Source organism: Equus caballus, chromosome 13 (genome assembly GCF_041296265.1).
Source record: "Equus caballus isolate H_3958 breed thoroughbred chromosome 13, TB-T2T, whole genome shotgun sequence".
NCBI classification, from domain to species: Eukaryota; Metazoa; Chordata; class Mammalia; order Perissodactyla; family Equidae; genus Equus; species Equus caballus.
Window position 1 is genome coordinate 43,306,143 of NC_091696.1, and position 19,738 is coordinate 43,325,880.

Below are 19,738 nucleotides of genomic sequence, written 5' to 3' on the forward strand. Positions count from 1 at the left end.
GGGATGGGGGGTGTCATCGCAGACAGGGAAGCTGGGGTGGGGGAGACAGATCACGTTCATACCACTTGAGGACAAAATGCGCCTTCAAAAGCAAACTATAATTATACAGAAGCCGAGAAGCATTTGCAGAAAACCACTATCTCATCTGAATCTGCATCCTGTTAATCAAAGAGGTCGAGGCCCTTCTGATTATCAGACTAAATATTTTTAGGCAGTATCACTGTGTGCCTGGAAAGAACACGAACAGCATCAGCTGAAGAAAAAGCAGTCTTCAGATAAAAAGGCAAGTCCTTCCTATCATAGGAAAAATCCCCCATAGGAATTGATGGAGAAAAGTGGGCAGAAAGATCCCCATATTGAAGCTTTCTCCTCCCTATCTGCCTTCAGCCTAGTCATTCACCAGCTTCCACTCTCCTTCCGGATTTCCAGCTTTCTACACTGACTGTTGGTTCTCTTAGAATTTGACCAAAGCATAAGGGAAAGATCAGACAGTGATCCCCCCTTAGTACTGAGATAAAGAGAGAGAAATAGAGGGGGACGATCGTTCTCCGAAAGCAATGTCAAGTGAGTCATTGAAGAGAGATGAAAGTGACATTAAAGTTGGGACTATTGAATTCCCAGCCAAATCTGGTAATTTTGATGTTTAGTGAACACCCTAAAAATGGCATGATGTACCCCTTCTTAATGTAGCACAAACAGATGCATTTTTCTTTCCATTTTTTTGTAATGGCAAATCTTTGTAGCTCCCATAATGTCCAGAAAAGGGTTTTATACTCAATAGGTGCATTCTAATTCTGGTACCAAGAGCTGCTCTAACTTTCTAGCTATCAGATTGGATTCCTTCTCTCCTGGTTCTCTGTCAGTCAGCGTGGGCTCTGGTGACTGCTTGGCTTCATGAGTCCCTAATAACTGATAAATATGAGTCAACTAGTCCTATCCTCTCAATGAACTCCCAAAATCATCCCTTCTTACATTTCTCCAAAGAAGATATACTGATGGCCAATAGGCACATGAAAAGATGCTCATCATCGCTGATCATCAGGGAAATGCAAATCAAAACTACACTAAGATATCACCTTACACCCGTTAGAATGACAAAAATATCTAAAACTAATAGTAACAAATGTTGGAGAGGTTGCGGAGAAAAAGGAACCCTCATACACTGCTGGTGGGAATGCAAACTGGTGCAGCCACTATGGAAAACAGTATGGAGATTCCTCAAAAAATTAAAAATAGAATTACCATACGATCCAGCCATCCCACTACTGGCTATTTATCCAAAGAGCTTGAAGTCAGCAATCCCAAAAGTCCTATGCACCCCAATGTTCATTGCAGCATTATTTACAATAGCCAAGACGTGGAAGCAACCTAAGTGCCCATCAACAGACGAATGGATAAAGAAGATGTGGTATATACATACAATGGAATACTACTCAGCTGCAAAACAGAACAAAATCATTCCATTTGCAATAACATGGATGGACCTTGAGGGAATTATGTTAAGTGAAATAAGCCAACTAGAGAAGGATAATCTGTGTATGACTCCACTCATATGAGGAATTTAAAATTGTGGACTAAGAACAGTTCAGTGGATACCAGGGGAAAGGTGGGGTGGGGGTGGGCACAAAGGGTGAAGTGGTGCACCTACAACACGAATGACAAACATGAATGTACAACTGAAATTTCACAAGATTGCAACCTATCATTAACTCAATAAAAAAATTTAATTATAAAAAAAAAATCATCCCTTCTTCTGAACAGGCAAATTTTCCCCTGGATCTATAATATATAAATAGCTCCTATAAATCAATAAAAAGATAAGTCATGACAAGGAAACTTATTATTACTACTGGCTACTGAATTAATTTGTTATATAAATTAAACTTATTAATGTAAACCTGTGGCAAAGCTACATGCTTCTTATTTTCCAGATATTCCCAAGAATGCTAGGAAATAAGGATTGGACGAACCTAGCAGGGTTATATGAAATTAATATCTGTGGTAATTCTTATGAGAATGCAATGTTTGTAACGTGACACCTGGAATTCTTCCCTATAGTTTACCAGGAATGCTCTGGTGTAATTCCACCCAGCAGAATATTACAAGACAATTTTTTCTTGGTCTAAAAGATCACTGATTACTGAGACAAAAATATAGACTAAAAGCAAGAATTATAAATACATCAAATTAACCTGTCACAAGAGACTTCTGGTTTACTTGGTACCTGAAATCTATCTCTGAGAAATAATTTATTTTCAGTATCCCTCTAAACAAAAGTCCCTTATTAACGCAAGCTTCATGAATGTTCCCTGCCTTTTTGCCTGATGGAATGACAACACTTGGGTGACTTCCGTAAGCTGTTATTCCATTTGAGTGCTGGTTCAAAATCATCTTAAAAATGGAAACTTCAAATGAGAAACTAGTTAACGGGCACCTTTTACAGCCACGGGCTCAAGACCATCTCAGCTTTCTCCACTCTGTGATCATAGTCAATCACTTATGACGTGTGGGACCCACATACATCCATGTTCAACTTATTTCCCAGGGCCAGCTGAATGAGAATGTGCTCATTTCCATCAAAGCCAGAACTGGATGCAGCAGTTACCATGTCAGAGTTGGTACAATTTACCGTATCTTTCGGGGCTGTGAGATCTGGTCATAAAACTTCCAATTGCTGGTGTATTTTGCTCTAAAATATGACGATTTCTCATACCCTTTTATGATCCAGTTCATAAATAAATAATGTCAAATTACTTAACATAATGAAACCTAAGACATTCCATTTGGTAGCCCATTTTCAAACCATATGAACATTGACTTTGTGAACATCCTGCAACATTTCCAAGGCCGTGAAAAATTATCACCACGCAGAATCAGAGAATTTGCATCACCATTGTCAAATTCCACAAGCCTATTCCTCCACCCATCGAGTGTAAAAATTTGCAACCAAACAGTCAAAAACTATGATTCAGCAAATAAAACACCAAGGCAACTCCTGGTGGAGCTTCAGCAAAGGCGACCCAGACTAGAATATGTGCCACGCGAGAACTGTTTCTGTTTTTAAGAACCTCCAGCCACAACTAAATGCATCCTTTAAATTGTCTGGCTCTTGTTATGTTAAACCAGCCCTACACATTACTTTAATGTGGGGGTTACTTGAAAACATAATTGCTAGGAATAACCACGGTAGTACACAATTGTCAAAAACCGAACAATCTTGTTTTTCCCCACTCCCATTAGTCAGAGCATCACCTCTATAATGTATGTTGTATACACAGACCTTTGAAAGGAAAGTAAATCTTTGGAAACGCACCAAGATCCCCAAGTATGCTCTATCAGCTAAAAAAATACCTATGGAAACACAACAGGAAATGCAGCTTTTTTTCATGGCAGAACAATGGAATGGAATTTGCTACTGTCGAATCACAGATATACACCACAAACAAACATAACCACAAGTCAACACACACACGTGTGCACACACACACACACAGAGTAGCTCGTAGATTATTTTTACGAAACTCTAGTTTTATGAAAAATCGATCGAATTCTTCTGAACTAGGATCTGTTCATTGAAAACAGCTTGAAACCTAAAAGTCACAACTGGTCTACCTCAGGAGGCAGACAAATAAGCGAATGGACCGTTGGTTAACAGGTGACCCAATCAAGATGAACCAATGAAATGGGTTATTGGCTAACAGATTAACTATTTAAGATGAAGCAACCAGGTCATCCACTGGTTAACCAAGTACCCAACCCTGATGAACCAACCAAGAGGGCCATTAGTTAACAGATCAACCAAGATGAATCAACCGAGTGGTCCATTCATTAACAGAAGAACCAACCCAGTGAATCATTCTTCAACAGAGAACCTAACAAGAGGAATCGGATGATGCCAAACCCAGATTCACCCAGGAGAGATGGAATAAAACTTCTAACTGGTCAACAAAGAGAAGCTCTTAATGAACCCACACACACACACACACACCATGAAATCTGGACGCGTGACCCCTGCACGGGTCACCACGCAGGACTGGAAATGGATGGTGTGGCTGTACTTACGAAGATTATTTATAGGGGTTCGGGTGTCCATGTTCTCGTAATGCTGGACATGGACCACAATGTTGAGGTCTCTCTCCATGTGGTCAGTGTTGCAGTGGCCCTGTGGCCTCATGACATCCGCAAGGGCCCTGAAAGAGAAAGAATTTAAATCTGTTCATTCAAAACAATGATGCCACCTCCCGTGCTCTGAGCGCTGCGCTTATGAACCAAAGACGTGGAGCCGCCATGCTAGTTAGCGGGGGGAGGGGGGGAGAAGATGTAAGTAAGATCACTGCAATTAGGGGTTACATAAGGACACCATGCAGAACAGTTCACCTGCTTGTCACAACAGCCATGTAATAGCAGTGTCACCCATCCCATAGAGCTGTTGAGAGAATTAAACGATGAATAGATGTGATGTGTCTGCACCCCATAGATTTAGTCCCCCCTAATATCTAACACTAGATACCAACACTCGATGCAGAGCAATGGCCCACGATTAGTAACAAACAACATTCAGTGAGTACTTACCATAAGCCAGGTACTATGCTAATCGCGTTACATGCCTTAATTCAACTAAGCAGCATATAAACACCTTGAGGATTATCCCTCCTTCTTTGCAGATGAGTAACCAAGGCTCAGAGAGGTGAGTTGACCTGCTCAAGGTCACACAGCCAGGAAGTTGTAGCACAGGAATTTGAACGAGAGTCTGTACTCATGGCCCTGGACGTTGTGTGCATTGGGTTTCCTGTGCTGTGGAGGGTTTGGTGTGATCTGCCCACACCCCGTGCTGGTGTCCCTCTACATCAGTAGCTAGGGATTGAGGGAAAGCATAGAACCCGGGGTGTAACTGTGTTTTGGGGCCTTTCCATTTATCATCATGTTTCATCCCCTTGACACACACTCAAGGGTCAATATCATTCTCACTAGCATTTTACAAATAAAGAAAGAAGCTGAGAGGTGTTAAGTGACTAATTAGTTCCCAGGGCTGCTGTAACAAAGTACCACAAACCAGGCAGCTTAAAACAACAGAAATTTATCGTCTCACAGTTCTGGAGGCCAGAAGTCCAAACTCAAGATGGCAGCAGGGCCACGCTCCCTGTGAAACCTACGGGGGATCCCTCCTTGCCTCTTCAGAGCTTCTGGTGGTTTGCTGGAAATCTTCGGTGTGCATTGGTTTGCAGCTTCATCACTCCAACCTCTGCCTCCCTCTCACATAGTGTTCTCCCTGTGTCTCTCTCTTTGCACGGAAATCTTTTAAGGACACCGGTCATATCGGCTTAGGAGCCCACCCTACTCCAGTATGACCTCATCTTAAGTAATTACATCTGCAATGATCCTACTTCTAAATAAAGTCACATTCTGAGGCCCACAAGGTAGGACTTTAACATATCTTTGGGGAGGCGGGGACACAATTTAACCTCTAACAGTGACCTTCACAGGTAGACGTGAACTTAGGAAAGAAGCTCACTGTTTGCACATAGAAGAGAGCAGAGATCATTGTCAAAGAGATATTACACTTAAAGGTGGACCTCACCAACACATTTTTTTTCTCTTTATCTACCCTCCATCATGCATTTATTTATATACATGATTATCCTTGAAAGATATATAATATCATAGGTATTACTGTAGATGTATGTATCTTTAACATGGGTGGTGATTTCACCATAAACCTCATTCTGTTTCTTCATTTCTCTGCACAATATGAAAACTGGCTATATAGCTGAATGTGAATCTCTTTCCTCACTTGCAACTGCCGCATAGCCTTCCAACATATGCAGCCCCCATATTTCACTTACCTGCAGAGAAGTTGGTCTCAAAATGCAACAACCAATATGGTGGAAGAAGCGACCAATCAGAATAGATGCCAGCTAGAAACATCCAGTTATTTCATTGCAAACCAGCAGAATATCAGCCCTGCTTAGCCATTTTCCTACTTACAGACACCTAGATGGTCACCAGTCCCTGCCTCTGTAAACAACACTGCAATACACATCCTCACATATGCCTCCTCTTGGACCAGCGAGAGCTTCTCCGGGGTACACACCCACAAGTGATGCTTCTATGTATAGGCTGTATCCAGATGCTCTTAACTAGCCAGAACCCTCTGAGTCCACATCAAGGGAGACAGAGAAGGAAGATGAGCTGTTTGGATGAGGCCCACACACACCACCTAAGAAGTCAATGGACACAGCCTGTCTGCTGAAATTTACCCCGGTACAGCAATGATTCTCCAAACAGTGGTCTGCTGACCAGCCGGAGGAGCATCAACTGAGAACTGGTTAAAATGCAAATTTTAAGATCCATCCAGACCCATGGACTCCGAAACTCCAGGGGTGGGGCCCGGCCCTCTGTGTTTCCACAGGCCCTCCACGTGAGGCAGCTACACAGCAAGCTTGAGAGTGTACTAGGGTGAAAGAGGCCCTGCGCTCATGAGGCAGTGGGACAAGGGGCCAGGGACCACAGCTGGGGAGAAGTGTCAGAGGTTGAGACACAGGTCAACACAGCAAGAGTCCCACATGAATTAGGGGAAAAGACTGAGTCTGCTAAGAGAAAAGAGAATAACAGCAGCTCCCATTCATTCATTCATTCACTCAACAAATATTTATTACCTACTATGTGCCAGGCACCATTCAAGGCCCTGTGTACACAGCAATGTACACGACGGACAAGATCCCTGCCTTCACGAAGCTTATATTCTAGGGGAGAAGATAAAAAGATAGTCATGTTAAATAAATAAACAAGGGCTACAAAAATGAAATAAATAAAAGTGTAACATGATCAAGAGGGAGTGGTGTATAGCAGAATTATTCATAATAACCAAAAAGTAGAAACAACCCAAATCAACTGATGAGTGGATAAACAAAATGTATTATATGGAGTGGAATATTATGCAGCCATAAAAAGGAAGAAAGTAAAGATACATGCTACAATATGAATGGAACTTGGAAACATACTCAGTGAAAGAAACCAGACACAAAAAGCCACATATTGTCTGATCCTATTTATATGAAATGTTCAGAATAGGCAAATCCACAGACACAGAAAGTAGATGAGTGGGTGCCAGGGACCAGAAAGAGGGAGGACCGGGGAGTGACTGTTTCATCTATATGGAGTTTCTTTTTTGGGATAATGAAAATGTTCTGGAATTAGATAGCAGTGATGGTGATATACTGAAAAGCACTCAACTGGACACATTAAAATGGTCGAGATGGTGGATTTTTCATGGGAAGTGACTGTGAATGAGCAAGGGGTTTCTTTTTACAGTGATATAAACGTTCTAGAATTAGATAGCGGCAATGGTTGCTCAACTTTGTCAATATAATAAAAAGCACTGAATTTTATACTTTTTAAAAAATTTTAAAAGATCTGAGAGAAAGAGAGAGTTGGGGTAATCAGGAAAACCTTCTTGAGGAGGTGACACTTGAGTTGAGCCCTGAATGGTGAGAAAGAATTGTTATGTAAAGATGATGGAAAGAACATTCCAGGCAGAGAGAGTAGCAAGTGCAATGGCCCTGAGGCTGGAAAGAGTTCAGATATTTGAGCGACAAGCAAGAAGGCCAATAAAGCTGGGAAATGATAAACAAAGAGGGGAGCATTCCGACGTAAGAACTGTCATACTCATTTTACAAAGCAAAAAATTTCTCAAATTAATGCAGCTAATGAGTGGAGGGACTGAGATATGAACCTAAGTGTCTTTGAAATGAGAGCTCAGGCTCCTTCCCACCTCTGTGCAGTAAGGATGGTCTGAAACTCAAAGGGGCTGCAGGGAAAGAATGTTCAAGGCAAAGGGTAGATGCCTCAGAAACCTAGGTTGCCTCTTTCAATTTTAAACAGATTCTTCATCATGAGCTTCTGGGGATCTCTGAGCCCCTCTGAGATTGAATGGAAATTGTGTTTGTGCATTTTTCTCAAGCAAGAAGCCATAGCTTTCAACAGATTCTCTAAGGAGCCCCCCTAAAATTCGAAAAATATTCAGGCTTTCAAGAGGATAGCAAAGTAACCGGGATGGCTATCCATGACCTTGGTCAGCACTGCCATCTGCAGATCCCCTGGGCTTCTCCTGAGCGCTGAAATTCATGAAAATCTCCCCAAAAGCCAAGGACCCTTTCCCCCAAGGCAGCCCCTCCCAGAGCACGCAGTGGAGACGAGGAATCTTAGAGACCAGCATCTCCCGGACAAGGAGTCTTCAAGGTGTGGCTCAGTCAATCCAGGGACTGCGTAAAATGATTCGGCGTAGGGGAAGGAAATACGAGAACTTCTGTGTGTGGTCTTTAGTCCACAAAAATGAGAAATCGATTTAATACGTGTATTGCTGCTGGTGCCCTCACTAGGACCACCTATGTCAGATTCTAAGAATCAGGAACCTTGGACCAAGGAAGGTGTCTGGACACAGCACCATCATTGGGTGCATTGCACTTCTAGGCACCCCTAAGGGGATATGCAAATAAATTATCTAACTAAACTAACTATGGCTAAGCAGACACGTGGCTTAAAAATACCCCCTCATCACAAAACCACAGCCTGAAGAAAATACTGATATAGCAAACACAAGAAAACAACGGAGCAGACTCTCCCTTCCTCTTCAGCAGCTTCTCACAGGGTTAAAACAATGCTGGTCTATTCCCATCAAAATGAAGTCAGCGAAAAAGAATCAAAACTCTCATGAGCAGTATCCAAAATATGGATTTATTTATGAATGATGTACATCATCCTCAAGGTACATCGTGATTTGAGATAGTAGCTAATGATTGCGCGAAGTCACAATTAGCAGCAAATTTTAAAATATTTATTTCACCTTTAGCTCAGTTTAAAATGTCTGTTCTTACATATCTTTGTAATGTACCCAATAATTGATCACTGGTATGTGCATATACTTATTAATAAAACAAATGTACATATATTGGGGTACATACTTAAAAAATGTTAAAAATAGGCATATGTCAAAAAAATTTAATGAATTAGACATTGGACACAACAACGTGTAAAAGCCAAACAAATGCCCAAGGATTTGGCATTTATTTGTGGCACATAGTTTGGGTGCTTCTCAAACTTTAACGTGCATTCATCTTACCTAGGGGTCTTGTTAAAATGCAGATTCTGTTTCAATAAGAGTAAGGCAGAGCCTGAGATTTTGCTCAAGCTCCCAGATTATGAAGATGCTGCTGGTCCACAGGCTACACTCTGAGCAGCAACATCCTAAAGGTACTGCGACGGTTAATTTTATGTATCAACTTGACTGGGCCATGGGGTACCCAGATTGTTTGGTCAAACATTATTCTAGATGTGTCTGGGAGGGTATTTTTGGGTGCGATTAATATTTGAACAGATAGACTGAGTAAAGCAGATTGCCCTTTATAATGTGGGTGGGCCTCATCCAATCAGTTGAAGGCCTGAATAGAATAAAAGGCTGACCGTCCTCCATGTAAGACAGAATTTTCCTGCATGATGGCCTTCAAACTGGGACGTCAGTTCTTCCTGGTTCTACAGCAGCCTACTGGCCTTTGAACTTGAACTGGGTCATCGGCTCTGCAGATTTTTGGAATTGCCAGCCTCCACAATCATGGGAGGCAATCCTGTATAATAAACCTCTTTACATCCATCTCCTATAGGTTCTGTTTCTCTGGAGAACTCTAATACAGCTACCTTATTGAAGAAACTACACTTTGCTTGATATCTCTTAACCCAGTCCAAAACAGTTATGTTGAAATGTTGACATTTTTGAGGCCAAGGATGATTGAATATTGGCAATTTCATAAGGTCCAACTGAGCATCAATTTACTTGTGTGTTACCTGTCTCCCGCCATTTGACAGTTTGCTTTGTAAGAGCAGAGATTGTGTCTGCACTAATCACTGTTCTCTCATAGCCCGCAGCACAGTACTGCTTACAACACAGGTACTCAATAAATACCTAATGAATGAATGTATGAGTGAGCGAAGGAATGAATGAGGAGATGCTTTCCTGTGTCACGTAAATCAGGATGTGCCGGGTACCGTGCTAGGCACTCAGGATACCTGACTATAAACAGTGATGGAAGGAGACAGATAATAAACTAGTAAGCCACTAAATTAGTAAGTTAATTTTAAATTGTAATGTGAAACACTGAGTGATGGGGTGGAGGGGGCTGGGGGACAGTGGTAACCAAGTCTGGGTGGTCAGGGATGGCTTCTCAGAGAAGGTGACATCAGAGCTGAGACCTGAACGTTGAGGCGGGGCCACCTGCCTGAAGTCTGATGGAGGAGATGTGAACTGAGCCAACACAACAGCTCCAAGGTGGCAATGAGCTGGGCATATTTGATACAAAAAGAAAATCCTGCATCCCTTTTCTTTCCAATTACTGTGAGTAAACAGAAGACCCCGACACTTCCAAACAGAGCTCAGAGTCCCAGCATCCTGCTTAAAAGCCTCCACGGGTCCCAAGGTCTAAACTATGTTCTGACTGGTAAGCACAGGCATAGGATTCTTGAGAATTTCCTCTCGCACCAGCAGCATCATTTATTTTTCAAGAACGCAAGGGTCGTGGGCATGAGGTGACCTTCTGGAGTAGTGGTTACTCAGGTGCAGACATTTGTCAAAGCTCATCAAACTTCACACTTAACATGTGTGCATTTCATTGTGTAAATTACCCTCCAGTGAAGCTGATTCTTATAACGCAGAAACTCAGGGCCCAAAGACAAGCAAACATTTTCTGCAAGAAAAATAATTTAGAGATTTTTCTATGGCCAACAGTATACGCATGCCCGGGCTTCTCCAGCCTGGGGAGCTGGTGGAAGCCATAGGATAACCACAAAGGTGGAGGAAGAAGGCGAGGTGGAAGGGAAGTTGGAAGAAGAGAGAAAAGCCAAGGGAAGGAGGGATCTTTATCACTTGATGCCATTTCTTTGCAAGGGACTCCAGCCCTTCTGAAGTGAGTTTGAAAAACACACAGGATACTGTGCTGTGTAATTTCCACTTGGATTTCTGATTCTGTTTGAAGGTGGGCAAAATAATGACATGCGCTCCCTACTGGCTTCAAGCGTAGAAAACTTCAAACACGTTCCTGCCCCCAAGGTCATTTCTCACCCACGCGTCCACCAAGAGGGCTGGCCCTGCCGGGGGCAGACGCAGAAAACATTGCTAGCCTTGATCTTACCGTGGCTCCTTGAACTGGCCCCGATGCACACATTGCTACTGGTAGAGCATCGAGCACTCCTTTGCCATCTGAGAAGACTGAAGCCCTGCAAGGCTGTGCTTGAAGGCAGTGCAGCCTAGTGGTCAAGGACTTGCACTCTGGCCTCAAACTGTCTGGGTTCAAAGTTCCACTCCTCCACTCACGAGGTGCTTGTTCATCCTCTTAGAAAGCAATCTGTGCCTCTCAAAAGGAAGATCGTCAGAAGGCCTACCTCCCTCATTGGGGAGGAACATGAAATTCAATGAGAATTTACACCCAAGCTTATGGGAAAACAGCAAAACCAGCAAAGATTCTTCAACATCACCCAGGCCAACCATTTACCACGCATTTGATGTAGCCATACAAGGATTTTCTTTCCTATTCTGAACCTCCCACCCACTCCTGCTAAGATTTATTGTGAGTCTGGAGAAGTTACCAGACTTGGCCACTGTTGCACAGCTCAATAGATGTAGCACAGGAAAGGCTAGACTTGGCCGAGTTCCAGAATATAACATTATCCTCTTCAGCAGATAAAGGGTAGAAAAGTCCAATAATAAGGATGATGATAAAAGGGTAACAGTCTCTGAGCAGTGACCGTATACAGGCCCTGTGCTAAGAGCTTTCCAAGCCGGGTCTCAGGGAATCCGCACACAAGCCTATGACATAGCGATCATCATTATCTTGCTTTACAGACAAGTACGTGAGACTCAGAGAGGTGAAGTAACTTTCCCAAGGTCACAGAGCTATTCAGTGGCCAAGCTGGGATTGAATCTCAGGCCATCTGACTCCAGCCCATGCTGTTAAAACCAGCCTGAGTGCCTCTCCAGGGACAGCAGGAATAACTAAGTGACCTGGGTGGAGGTGGCAACTGAGAGGAACCTGAGAGATTCGTAAAGAGGGCAGTCATCACTCAGCAGCAACCACTAGTTGCCATGTGAAGATGCATGTCCAGCGTTGCCAGACCTACCAATTTCTCAAGAGAAACCGGAAATCTGGATTTCTGTGCGAAATCTCCCAGCTTTGAAGTGTTGGCAGTTGGTTTTAAAACACCATATATAATAAAGCCTCAAGAGATTTCACAGCCAAATGCAATGAGCCTTGACTGGATGCTGGTTTGAAAAACCAAGTTCTATAAGACATTTTTGGTAGAACTGGGGAAATTTGAACATGATTGGATATTTGATGTTATTATGGAATTTTGGTTCGTTTTCTTGGGTGTGATACTGGAACTGTGTTATGTGGGAGAATGTCCTTTCTTACGAGATCCATGCTGAAGTATTTTGGGATGAAGTGTCATGTCTACAACTTATTTTCAAATGCTTCAGCCAAAAAACAAAGGAAAAAAGAGAAGGAGGGAGAGAGAGAAGAAGGAAGGAAGGAGGGAAGGAAGGAAGGGAGGGAGGGAGGGAGAAAAATGAATATAAGGAGAAAGAGGGAGAGAGAAAGCAATTAAGCAAGTATGACAAAATATAAAGGATTAGTCATTCTAGATTACTAGTTCTCAGCCAGGGGTGATTCCTCCCCTAGGTGACATTTGGCTTCATCTCAGGACATTTTTTACTGTCACGACAGGCTGGTGGGGTGGGTGCTACTGGCACCTAGTGGGTAGAGCCCAGAGATGTCATCAAATGTCTTGCAGTGCACAGGACAGCCCCACAGCCAAGAATGATAGGGCCCCAAAGGTCCATAGTGCCGAGGGTGAAACACCGCGATGTAGCTGGAGGATATACGGGAATTCATTTTTATTATTCTTTCAAGTTTTTGTGTATGTTTAAAATGCTTCACAACAAAACATAGAGGAAAACTGAAAAATAAAGCGTAAGAATACGTAAATAGAACTACCTGCAGAACGAACAAGACACGTCTGCATGGTTTGGTGACCATAGCTGGCCACCATTTGCAATCACTTCTTCCAATAAACAGTGGTCGAATGCAGCTGCTGTTGCAGCTGCTGCATGAGCGGCCGTACAGTTCTTACAACACCACGTGGAAGGCCCCCACACCCTCCTGGAATTACTGTCTTTCTCCCGTTTTCACTCCTAATCAGCCCAGTGGAAAGCAGGCGATATGCCCAGCATGCTGAACCTGAAAACTGACATCACGGAGGCCTCTTCTGGAAAGACCCAAGCGCTCTGGTCACCAGGAGCAGTTTGTGACGTGGGAACAGCAACGAGCTATAAATCTTTGAAGGGAAGGTGTTTTTACATGGGATGAGAACAAACCCCCCATCTCAGTGACCCTCACAGCCCAACACAAGACAAATTAAGAGGCTGCAGCCAAGATGCTAATCTCGCCTGGAAGCCACCTTATAGCCTCTCTGATGCCAAGCTTGGTGTGCCAGCCCCACCCAAGCATCCCTGAGGCCCTGCAGGCAAAAGCTAACGAGCCCACTCCTACGGCTGGGCCTCAAAAGGATGAACTCCCCAAGCAGCACATGATGGATCTGGAAGGTACCTGGGGGTAGCCCCAGCACCAGAGAGATACACAGAAAGGCTCCATGCACAGAGAAAACAAGCAACAGAACACAAAGAGGGGTTCCATCGGATCAATTCATCCATCCCCAACCCTATAAAATATTCCCAGAGCCATGACCAGTCTTTCTCAAAGCGTGGACCGCTTTATAGAAGCCATGCAGGGAGGTTGTGAAATGCAGATTCCTGGGGCCCATTCCAGACTGATGAATCTAGAATCTCTGTGGCTACAACTCAAGAATATGCTTTTTAGGAAGCTCCCCCAAATTCCGAGGCTCACTCAATCTGAAAAGGAACGTCCGCCCAGACACAGTTGAAACCAGGCAGCTAGGGACGGCCCAATTTTCTAACTGTGTGACCTTGGGCAAGCCACCCAACCGGAGCCAAGATTTTTCTCGTATGTAAGTGGGAATTAAAACAGTGCCTGTCTCCTAGGGTAGGTGTGAGAACTAAATGAGATAATGTTTACACACACACGTACACACACAACTAGTACAGTGCCTGGCACCCAGAACTGAGCTCAGCAAATGTTACTCCCTTTTCCTTAACGGTGATTGGATGGTGACTGGCTGAACACGGAAAAGCCTGCAGAGCTTTACCAAAGTACAGATGCTCAGCCCCACCTCAGAGGTTCTGATTTAAATAATGTCAGGTGGAGCCCCTAGCCACTGGATTTTTAAAAAAGCATTCCTGGGGACCCTAAGCAGCAGCCAGAATTGAAAAATGGTACCTTACAAGCTACCGGTAAAAACCAACTATTCTTTCTCTTCCGGAGTACGCACTTCCCTCCATTCTGGAATTCTCAAAATGTATACAAGGAAAGCCTGTGTTAAGACTCTGCCACCAGAGGACTGGCGACCTCTGGATTCTGCCTCCAAGCAGACTTTTCCTTATACCTGCAGAAGAAGCTGCACCCACTGAGCTGGAGCGATTCTTTTTCCCCTAACAGAACTGCGAGGGGGCAGGACCAGGAAGTTGAGCCCCTGCTGGGCCCTTAGGTACCTAGTGGAGTCGAGACTTAACAGGAAAACCCTGATCAAAGAGGGCCAGGAGCCAGCACCACTTTCTCCCACAGACATCCGAAGGTTAGCCCCTCTCCCCACCTTGCCACCTCCCACTCCTCCAACGCGCCGCCACCCCCCACCCCCAACGCCGAGGAGGGCTCCTGTAAGCGCTGGTTTGCAAGAAAAGGGTTCGGTGGGGATTTCGGCAGAGGAATTAACCCGATGCTGCAAGGCCGCCTACCTATCCCTGGGTGAATTTCTCCCTACCAAGGCGACACCGCTGCCGCAGTCCTGCTTCCGTATGTCGCCCTCACCTTAACACAGACCCCGGGAATCAACAGGGACAGGCGGCGACTGCGGAGAAGTGAAACCAGCCGGCCGGAGGGGTTGGGGACAGGGCACCTTGGGGTTGCAGGAGGTGGGCGGGGCGCTTTACTCTTTTAGTAGGTCAGGGTTTCTTATATCCCTTCGGAGCTGACTTCCTTGGCCAAGACCTCACCACCCATCCACACCGCCCTGCTGACCCCAACCGAGAGGAACTTCCTCACCTCTTCCCCCCCCCCCATCCCTCCCCTCTGGGAAAAAAACATCGTCGGATACTCTGCGTATAAATAGAAAATAATTACTAGTGAGGTGGTGCTGTTCCTTCGCCTATTTTTGGTGGGGTTCTTTGTTCAGATTTTTTTAGGCAGGCACATGGAGCGCGTGCATACACACGCGCACACACAGGCCCCCGCCGGAGGTGTGTGGGGGGTGTGTGAGTGTGGGGGGTGGGGGACACATGGCGACTCCGGCGCCCAGACGGAAAGAAGCTAAGGCTTGCGCCCCAGCCATCCAGCTGTTTGCAGGCCGTCTGTCGCTCTTCAGTCCCGTCCGCCCGGACCTCACACCGGCCCCTGGCCTCTCCCAGGTCTGGGGGCTGCTTCCCCGAGGCTGCGTCCTCCGCCTCCAAAGTTACTGGGTTGCGCGAATCAATTTAGACACTTGGGGGAAAAAAGCAAAAGGCAAATAGCTCCATTAATCCCCAAATGCCTTCTCCCATCTGCTGCAACTTGCTCGTGCTGGGACTTGCATAATGAATAAGGCAAACGGGAAAGTTGACGAATCAGGGTGTCTGGGGGGTGAAGGCGCTCGGGGAGGGGGCTCCCGCCCTGGGAGTCCACGCCAGCCCGGGCGAGGGGCACAGCGCGCAGCAGAGGCCGCTGCCCCCGGCAGGGAGAAGTGAGGTTGGGGCGGGGGTGGGGGGGCAGCCGAGGTCCCAATTCCAGGGACCTGGCAGCTCCAAGCAAGGCTTTTGTTCTCGCCCTCCCCGCACTCTCCACCCCCTTCGCTTCATTTTCTCGAGCCGTACGAGTTGCAGGCGGCGCACACTCCACCCCTCCCTCCCTCACACACGCGCGCGCGGGCTCACACACGCCCCCCTTCCCTTTCGGGCTCGCCTGCCCCTGTTTACCTAGAGGCTAGTATCTGGAATCCAAGGGGTGGACCCCTCCCCAAAACCCAAGACTTCGGGGCCACGGGCTCCCAGGCTGTGTGTCTCAAGTCCGCTTCAATCCTTGGCGGGAGGGGGCAACAAAAGGGCGAGGGGGGCAGAGACCACCCCCCCAACACACACACACACGCTCACATATATCCACACCTGTGCTGAGCCCAGCGCCCCCTCTCCGCGCTCCGAGCCGAAGTTGGCTTCCCGGGTGACACCCTCCAGTGGAGAGGCTGGGGTGAGGGGGAGCGCCATTGCCTGGGAGAAGGTAGAGAGGGGAGAGGACGGCGAGCGGCGCCCAGAGGGGAGGGCAAGGGGGGAGGCAGCCCACCTGGACATGTGTTCCCTTTGGGGCCGGTGCGCTTTCTCCAGCCCCAGCTTGGTGAAGATGCCCACGAGCACCATGACGGCCACCACCCCGCAGATGATGTAAACGATGAGGTTGGTCTTGTCCTTGGTGGGGTCGTGCAGGGGGTCGTCCTTGCGCGCGGGGGGCTTGCCCGTGTTGAGCCAAAGCGGTGTGTCGTAGTTGGTGCAGGTGCTCTGGTTCAGTCGCCGCTTCTTAAACGTGCAGCAGAACCGGAAGCCACAAGTCCCGCAGCAGAAGATGAAGTCGCCCGAGCTGCAGTTGAACGGCGGGTCCCACTGGCCCATGACATCGAAGTAGCCCCGGCAGAAGTCTGGCGTGGGCGCCCGGGTCGGGGGCGCGTCCGAGACCCCCGTGCCCTCGCCAGCCTCTCCGGAGGCGGCCCCTGAGCGGTTGCCCCCCGCCAGCACCAGCACGCCGCCCAGCTGCGCCAGCTGCCCGTGCCCCGCTCGCTCCTGCGCCCGGCACACGCGGGCGCACAGCTCGGTGAGGAAGCAGCCGAGGAGCAGCCGGAGGACGCGGCGCATCGTGTCTCCCAGCCCGGGCTCGGCCGCTCGGCCGCCGCTGGAGCCGCTGCAGCCGCCTCTCGAGGCGCGGCCGAAGCTGCCGAGGCTGCTGCCGGGGGCTGCGAGCCGCCGCGGGCCGCACATGCAGGGAGCGGCGCGGGGCGCTCGGTGGTCTGCGGCCACTGCGCTCGGCTCAGCCCGCGTTCGCCTCCAGCGCGCCGCGCGCGGAGGGGCCGGCCGGGGAGGAGCGCGCCGGGCCGGGCGGGGGGAGGATGAGCGGGGGCAAGCGCGGGGTGCAGGTCCGGCTGGCGACAGGGGGAGGCGGGGGCTGGAGAGCAGGGGAGAGTCGGTCTGCCCGCGCCTCCCCTCGGCCGGCGGCTCCGGACTCGCCGCCCCGCGCCCGCTCGCAGGATCCCTCTCACCTCTCCAGCTCGCCAAGTGCGCTGGAGAGAGCGAAGCGACACTTGTGGAATGAAGGGAGGGCAGGAGGGAAGGGGGAGGGGGAGGAGGGCGGGCAGAGGAGGCGCGAGGGGGGGCGGGCGCGAGCTCGAGAGGGGCGGGGGCGCGGGAGAGGTGACTCGGGCGGGCGGGCGGGCGCAAGTTGGGGGGCGTGCAGAGCTGAGCGAGGCTGGCGCGCGGGGAGGAGGGAGCTTCGGCAACCACCGAGGCTGAAGGAATAGCTCGGATTTCCCGGCAGGTGGAGGACGGCGGCGGGACCTCCCGCGCCCTCTCTGGGCGGGAGGCGCGGCTCCGACCTGCTCAGGGCGCAGAGGCGGCTCCGCCCGTGGCTTTTTCAGTGGTGCGTGCGCAGGAGCTGCGGCTCGCATCTGCCCACCAGGGAAGGGGTGGCTCCGAGGGGATAGGGACAGACTAGGTGGCTTCCACTCCAAGACAGACCGTGTGAACAGGATCGCCCCTTCCAGGTGCGCGGGGCCGTCTTGTCCTTCCCACGACTGCGCCCTCCAGCCAGAAGCGCAATCCGGAGGGCTCAACTCCCTGGGCCGAGGCCAGGACCTAGGCTGAGCTGGGGAGGCGGGGTGGCAAGCTCCTGGGCCTGGGGTAAGCAACCCCGGGAGACGGGCTTGGGATGGACTAAAGTCAAAGACGCGCAGGGATTAGGGAAAGACAGCGGACGAGGCCGAGTCAATGGCATGTCCCCGAAGGGCTTTCCTTGAGACTCTCCCAGGCCCCCGGACCTACCACTTTCTGCCCCTCTTCGCCCTCGCGTTGCCTGCGCTCCACAGGAGGGCACACCGCAGGGTCTAGTGGAGCGCAAGGCCTGAGCACCCAGCCCTGGCCGCCCTCCCGGACCTGGAGCTCGCCCATCGGTCTCCGGAGCCGGCTGGCCCATGTCCCCACCGTGCTCCCCGGACATCCTCACCCGGGGCTGCAGAGCCGGGCCTTGCTTTCTTGGCTTCCAGCCTCCCGTCGCCCGTCAGCGTTTCTGAATCTGCCCTCTCTCAACTCAGCCGATTCCAGCCATCCGTCGGCCCTCTCCCGTTTCTCCCACTTCTTCCTCTCCTCTGCTTGAAATTGACTCCAGTAGCCCCCAAAACGGGATTTGTACCAAAGCTGCTACACCAAATTTAGATCTCCACACGCCCCTGCGTTTTGTTTTTTAATTGCATTAACTAAGTATACACTTTGCAGCCAGCAAGGCGATTTGCATGGAAATGATGTTTCCACCGCCCTCCTCTCCATTTGGCTTCAATAAAGGGCTTCTCAGGGCATTTTCCAATATGGACCACATGTAAAATGACATACTGGGATCCCTCTAATTGAAAAAGCATGGAGGGTTTTATTGGGACTCCATTGTAAGTTTTCTCAGAATAAGAGGGAGTTTGTGCCTTCTCTTTGAAGAAATGTCACCTACTATCTCCCGCAACCTTGCAGGGAATGACCCTGTTCCAGCAAAAACACACCAGGGCAACACTGATGGAGCATATCCAAGAGTATGCAGCCCCTGGAAGACTCACTGAATTATGGGCTGTATTATGTCCCGAACCCACGGGGACAAGACATGAGATTGCTTAACCCAAATTCATCAGATTCATTATAATGGGATCCCCAAAACAGGATGGTGTGACATGTCTGTCGACCCACACCCACCACCACTGTGTGAGTCTCTCCAAACACAAGCATTGGTGTGTGAGAGCTAATGACAGCTGACATTTACCCCTGCTTGCAACATCCCCACTAAGCTTGCTTTTTCTAAAATCTCCTCCTCACGGATGCTTCGAGCAGAGCCTAGCATCTAGCAGACGATCTGGGGATATTTGCTGAGCCACTGAGTGACCGATCCCATTGAACTCCATCCGTTAGGTAATATTACCAGGCCCACACAACAGAGGGAGAGACTGAGGCCCAAATCAATTAAACCAGTTGCCCATGGTGGCTCAGTAAGGAAATACCACAGTTGGCATTTGACCCGAGAAATTTGACTCCAGGGCCTGTGTTCTAATCACTGCAAGAAGGGCCCTCCTAAAATAGGCCTCCAGCCGGCATTACATTGTGTATTTGTTTCTTGTCTGTCTCTCCGCATTGAAATGTAAACTCCGTGGCAGAAAGGACCTTGACTTTTGCAGAGTCCCCCAGCACCTAGAAAAGTGCTGGAGGTGGGAAGCACTCAAAAATATTTACCGGCTGTTTTAATTAACTAATTAAGGTCTTTTATGCAAGACCCTCTCTTAAACCAAGAGGGGAAAGAAAGGC

At 48.2% G+C, this 19,738-nt stretch overlaps 1 protein-coding gene across 3 annotated transcripts in view; it reads right to left on the reverse strand.

Annotated features, from left to right (window-relative positions):
- Positions 1 to 17,781, reverse strand: part of SHISA9 (shisa family member 9) — a 333,634-nt gene extending 315,853 nt beyond the window's left edge. For 2 of the 3 annotated variants that reach the window (XM_014730108.3, XM_070230992.1), the window contains exons 1-2: positions 16,485 to 17,778; positions 4,063 to 4,190 (exon numbers count right to left, since the gene is read on the reverse strand). In XM_014730108.3, coding sequence (XP_014585594.2) covers positions 4,063 to 4,190; positions 16,485 to 17,170 — 814 coding nt within the window. In that variant the 5' untranslated portion in view covers positions 17,171 to 17,778. Of the gene's footprint in view, positions 1 to 4,062; positions 4,191 to 16,484 lie in introns of all 3 variants that reach the window. The other variant, XM_014730109.3, reaches the window with a different exon arrangement.
- Positions 17,782 to 19,738: the final 1,957 nt, after the last annotated feature.